Source organism: Marmota monax, unplaced genomic scaffold (assembly GCF_021218885.2).
Source record: "Marmota monax isolate L192 unplaced genomic scaffold, Marmota_monax_Labrador192_F-V1.1 WCK01_AAM20220418_F8-fsc00024, whole genome shotgun sequence".
Classification (NCBI taxonomy): Eukaryota; Metazoa; Chordata; class Mammalia; order Rodentia; family Sciuridae; genus Marmota; species Marmota monax.
In genome coordinates, this window is record NW_026695224.1 from 19,000,065 (window position 1) to 19,006,064 (window position 6,000).

The 6,000-nt window shown below is 49.2% G+C and overlaps 1 protein-coding gene across 5 annotated transcripts in view; it reads left to right on the top strand.

The window, feature by feature from the left end:
- The window catches only part of LOC124086511 (cocaine esterase), an 18,474-nt gene extending 13,182 nt beyond the window's left edge, over positions 1–5,292 (top strand). For 4 of the 5 annotated variants that reach the window (XM_058576050.1, XM_046434802.2, XM_046434803.2 and 1 more), the window contains exons 4-13: positions 50–191; positions 912–1,045; positions 1,125–1,383; positions 1,788–1,886; positions 2,168–2,308; positions 2,418–2,498; positions 2,728–2,875; positions 3,257–3,394; positions 3,876–3,948; positions 4,385–5,292. In XM_058576050.1, the coding sequence (XP_058432033.1) occupies positions 50–191; positions 912–1,045; positions 1,125–1,383; positions 1,788–1,886; positions 2,168–2,308; positions 2,418–2,498; positions 2,728–2,875; positions 3,257–3,394; positions 3,876–3,948; positions 4,385–4,583 (1,414 nt within the window). In that variant the 3' untranslated portion in view covers positions 4,584–5,292. The remainder of the gene's footprint in view (positions 1–49; positions 192–911; positions 1,046–1,124; positions 1,384–1,787; positions 1,887–2,167; positions 2,309–2,417; positions 2,499–2,727; positions 2,876–3,256; positions 3,395–3,875; positions 3,949–4,384) is intronic. The other variant, XM_046434804.2, reaches the window with a different exon arrangement.
- The last annotated feature ends 708 nt before the right edge of the window (positions 5,293–6,000 follow it).

Here is a 6,000-nt window from a genome sequence, read left to right on the forward strand (position 1 = left end):
AATTGACCACTGCTCAGCCCCTGGAGTAACTGTATTCCATTGTCACCAGGTGTCTGCAAAATGCAGATGCATTGAATATAGAGGCTCTGAACCTAGGGAGTACAAACTTGCCTCCCATCCCCATGTCAGAGGACTGCCTGTACCTCAGCATCTACGCGCCTGCACATGCCCGTGAGGGCTCTAACCTGCCTGTGAGTGTTAAGTCATGGTCAGTTGAAGGGTGGGAGAACATTTTTGGGAGAACATTAGAAGTGGGCTTGGGACATGGTTCAAGGTAGAGAGCTAGCACAATGTTGTGAAGGCCTGGGACTGACACCAAGTACTACATAACAATACCAACAACACTGGAAGACACAGGTTCAGCTGGCCACCACTGTGGTGTGAACTACCATGAAAAGTTTCTCACTATCAGCTCCAAGAATGCCTCTTATGCAGGAAGAAAGCTGACCTAGGCATGGAGTCAAAGAGCCCTGGATGCTCTCAGAGGCCAAATGTTCTGACCCACAAACCAACTCACCAGCTTGTACCCAGGAGATCCATGCAGGTGCCCAAAGGTGCACCTTAAGATCACTAAATTCCATGACCATGGTTTATTTTTTTGGGCCAGAGATTAGATGAAACTTTAAATTAATGTTCAAGTGGGGTAATCATAGAAACATCAATTTTCTTTTCCTTTCAGAGTAGTTCTGAGAAGAATAGATCCACATTCTGCTTCCTGGTTAGACTCCAAAGTATGGGAGGCCTTTTCTTCCAAATTGAACTTACTCTGTCACCAGTGCCCTAGGTCATGAGGTCCTATTAGTGTTCTGTGTGGGTAGCTACACAAGCCAAAGTGGTGTTCAAATTAGGGTTTCAGCCAGGATGCAGTTGGGCAGGGTGGCCACCACACGGTATATCTCCTGATTTCCCAGGTGATGGTCTGGATCCATGGTGGTGCCTTGGTGATGGGCTCAGCTTCCATGTGTGATGGTTCTATTCTGGCAGCCATTGAAAATGTCCTGGTGGTCACTATCCAGTACCGCCTGGGAGTTCTGGGCTTCTTCAGGTGAGCCTGGGACAGGGATGGTCAATGGGCACTGAGTAGACAGAGGACCATCCATGATCATCATCCTTCCATTTCTCAGCACTGGAGACCAGCATGCCACTGGCAACTGGGGCTACCTGGACCAAGTGGCCGCCCTACGCTGGGTCCAGCAGAATATCGCCCACTTTGGAGGCAACCCTGATCAGGTCACCATTTTTGGCGAGTCTGCAGGTGGCACTAGTGTGTCCTCACATGTGGTGTCTCCAATGTCCCAAGGACTCTTCCATGGTGCCATCATGGAGAGTGGGGTGGCCCTACTGCCTGGCCTCATCACCAGCTCATCTAAAGATGTCTCCACAGTGAGTATCCTTTACTGCCCAAGGCCAAATCTGGTGCCTCACCCTTCAACTTCAGAGCCTTTGCCACTCTGTCTGTTCCATGGGAACAAAGACTATGCAGGTGTTCTCTGGAACTGCCCAAACTGCCCACCACCCCTGGGTGTTTTGAGGAGCTCAAAGGTCAGAATCCACACACCCCTGCCTCAAGTGGTTGATTTTGCTCTATGGTGTGCAAAGCTGCATCCAGGGGTCCTCATCCTCAGAAGACACATGGAAGCAGATGTGATGTCTCCTCTGGATGATACCTGAGCTTCAGGGAAGATGGAAGAATTTCACATCTGCAGCAGTATAATAGGGTACACTTTGAGAATAAAGGGCAACACGCACAAAGCTGAGATATAGGCAATACCGCCCTTTCTTTACAGATGGTGGCCCACCTGTCTGCCTGTGGGCAAGTAGAGTCAGAGGCCCTGGTGAGCTGCCTGCGGGGCAAGAGTGAACAGGAAATGCTAGCTATTACCAAGGTAAGGATGAATGGACATTAGTGAGGAGACAGGGGCTATGGTATAAGAAAAACACAGTGCTTTCCACTGTGGAAAAATGATCTCATTTCCAAGGCCTGATTTTCTTGTATCCTCATAGCCTTGGATGGGAATTGAGACAACAATATGCCGAACCAGGTATACAATCTCTGAATGTTGGTCTGAGACTCAAGGGATTAGTTAGGATGGGTTGGAGTTAACTCAGGTATCATTAGAAAAGAGACTTTCCTTCCTGTCATCATGTAACTTGAATGCCCACTTAGACTTTCAGTGTCATTCCTGCTGTGGTGGATGGGGCCTTCCTACCCAGGCACCCCCAGGAGCTTCTGGCCTCTGCTGATTTTGAACCTGTTCCGAGCATCATTGGTGTCAACAATGATGAGTATGGTTGGCTCCTTCCCATGGTGAGTCCCCTCTCAAAACCCCTACAATAGTGTCAAGTGTGAGCAGCTTTAGACCTCGTATATCCTGGTCATCCCACTCCTAATTCTAGACTATTCCTTCACCACACAGCTCTTGGGCCCCCCTGAAATCCAGAAAGATCTAGATAGAGAGTCCACGCGAGCTGTTCTGCAGAAAATGTCAACACAGATGGTAAGACTTCTGGGGTCCTGCACCAGGTAGAGTGCAGTCAGACACTCTTCCTTTTCAGTAATCCCCAGGAACAAAGATTGATCTATGTGCATTTGTGGGTGGGGTTACCGCACAGCTTGACACCATTGCCCTATTCCCCGACATTACAAACCCCAATACCTACCCTCTAGCTCCTGCCTCCCTGCCCCAGAGATTGCCTAACCTGACTCTCCCTAATCACCTGGACTAGATGAAGTTGCCTGCCGAATGTGCTGACCTATTGATGAAGGAGTACATGGGAGACAACGAGGACCCCCACACCCTCCGACTACAGTTCCAGGAGATGATGGCAGACTTCATGTTTGTGATGCCAGCACTCCAAGTAGCACATTATCAGAGTGAGTGTATCTGAACCTGAATCCTGGCTTCCTAGGAGACCGCTCAGAGCTATGGGTCCCAGTGAGGTCTGATGTCAGGTCCTGACACATGTCTTTATCCAGACCTTGGTCCCAGGCACCTGAAGGCTGTTATCTCAGTAAATCCTTATGAGTAGAGTAAAAGATAGACATCACATTCATTTAACAGAGCAGGAAACTAAGGTAGTGGCACTCAAGGACTTCCCGTGACCACACCGCCAGGAACTTTAAGACATGACTTAACAAAGAGCCTTCCAACTGCCTCTGTACCATTCTGGGCTTCCAAGCCACTGTGAACATTCAAGCCAGCTTTGGACCTAGCAATCTTGCCACCAAAAGTGACACATCCTGTCCACCCTCCAGGTTCCCATGCTCCTGTCTACTTCTATGAGTTCCAGCATCGGCCCAGCATCTTCAAGAATATCAAGCCACCACATGTGAAGGCTGACCATGGTGATGAAATCATCTTTGTGTTTGGATCCTACATCAATGGCATTAGAAGTGAGCACTCCTTGTTCCACAGGAGCATTCTCATGACTACAGGGAGGCAATTGCTCTCATTGTCAATGAGAAACTGTGGCTTAGAGAGAACATGGGATCCAGTGTCTACCATCTTACAACTCAATGGGTCATTCCAGGGTTAGACCTTTCCCACTCTAATCTATGCACCTTCTATGTGTTCCCACCCCAAAAATGGTGTGTTGCATAGGAGAAGAGAGGGTTGGGTAAAAGCCTAATCATTTTTTAAATGACTTCAAGGTATCCAAAAGAAGGAAACTGCTAGGCCAAGGAGGAGCCCAGTGTTGATTCAGTTAAAGGCTGGGAGTAATAAAGGCAGGTTGGGCAAGCAGAGGACCTGGCCCTGGGACTGTTGTGATAGGGAAGGGACACAAGCCTGGGGCTGGGGTGGTGACTTGGCACAGGAGTGGACAGCTGGATGGGGTTGGCCAGGACCCGGACCCTTGCCTTCCTCCTCCCACAGTTGAGCTCACTGAGGAGGAGGAGCTGCTGAACAGAAGGATGATGAAGTATTGGGCCAACTTTGCTCGAAATGGGTGAGAAAACCTGAACACTCAGCCTCCCAGGGGACACTGGCCCTCCACTGCTCCCCTTATCTGAGGTGACCCCATTAGCAATTGTGTGTCCTTCATCACATCCTAGCCCCTCCACAACCAGAAGACCCACACTAAAAAAGGGTGCTTTGTGGGTACAGGTCATTGGACTTTTCTCTTAGTGGTCTAGAGGGTAAGCCATAGTGGTGGGCTACCATGAGAGCCAGCCTCTCACAGGGAAGGGCAACACAGGCCAGGTTTCCCTGCCCTGTGTGGAATGACACAAGTGAGAAGTCATTGCTTTCCTACATCAGGACACCTCCCCCCATTCTCAACAACCCTGTCTGTCTGGATCCCTATCCTGTCCAAAATTGGGGTATGTGGTCAGGTCTGAGTTCAACAGAGCTCAGACTGACCCTTGCCCTGCCCTGATGGGAAGGCATGTGCATAGGAACCCCAACGGAGAGGGCCTACCCCACTGGCCACTGTTCGACCAGGACCAGCAGTACCTGCAACTGGACATCCAGCCTGCTGTGGGCCAGGCCCTGAAGGCACACAGGCTGCAGTTTTGGACCAAGACCCTGCCTCAGAAGATTCAGGAGCTAAAGGGGGCTGAGGACAAGCACACAGAGCTCTAGCTTCCTTGTCAGGAAGAGAGGGGTTTGCTAGGTGTGATGGGGTCTTCCTGTGGTGCCCACACATGCCCACCCAAGAACATGGGTTGACCCACTCATTCACATAGCTATTCGTCCATACACTCCTCCATGGATCCTCTCTTGTTAGACACACTCAGTAATTCCCAATGCATGCCCACCTTCCTCCTCACCCCACTGTGACTGAGTCCTTCCCTCCCTTCCTCCCCTCTCCTTCCCTACAACCCCTCCTATCCCCTCCTCCCAGTTGCCACACCCTCCCATGCTGACAGAGAAGTTTTATGAAGCAGAGCTGGTACTTTTCCAAACCACTTGCCCACCTGTCAGCAAGTACCCCATGTTCTCATACCAGTGGGTCCTCTTAAGAAAAGCTCCAGTGTTTTACCCCATCAGGCTGCTGTGACAACAACAGCAACAGCAACAGCAACAAAACAACAACTCCAATAATGACCTAGCTCGGCACGGTGGCACATGCCCATAATCTAAGCCACTCAGGAGGCTGAGGGAAAAAGAATTATATGTGCATCCCAGGCTGGCCACTTGTGGAGACCTGAGTGCAATATAAACTAACAAGTCTGGGAGAGTAGCTCAGTGGTGGAGTACCTGCCAAGTATGCACAAGGTCCTGGGTTTGATCACAGTGCTACTACCAAAACATCAACAAATAAAAACTTGGTAGCTTATAAACAATGAAATGTGTTGTCTTCTGTAGAGGAGGTGACAAGTCCAGAATCAAGTGTTAGCAGATTTGTTGTCTGGGGAGGTCTTACTTTGGTTTCTAGATGGCACCTTCCCACCATGTCCTCACTTGGCAGAAGGGGCAAACAAGTTCTCTTAAGCCTATTTGACAGTTCCTAAACACAGTCCCCTCCCAATGATTCATCACTTTCAGCCTGGATTTCTTTCTTTATTTCCTGCTTTCCATCTACATGACCACAGCTTACCCTCTGGGGCACCATGCTTTCCCACTTCCTAACACAGGAGTCACCTCACACTCTTACATGGTACAGCTTCCTGCACCATCGAGTGGAAAGGATGAAGTACTGTTTTTTAATGACTTTATTTTTAGTTATTTATTATTTTTATGTGGTGCTGAGGATCAAAACCAGTGTTTCACCTGTGCTAGGCGAGCACTCTACCACTGAGCCACAACTCCAGCCCACTACAGATGCATACAGTAATACCCAAAGGGGCTCCCATGATGTTTTGTAGATTTTTAATTGATTTTAAACAGCCTTAGTGTTGAGTCTAAGTGTGTGTGTGTGTGTGTGTGTGTGTGTGTGTGTGTATGAGTGCGTACAATGTTAGGGACCACACCTACAGCCTTGGCCTGCTAGGCAAGCACTATACCACTGAGCTACATCCATTCACAGCCCAGTGTGGAATAACTTATATACAATTAA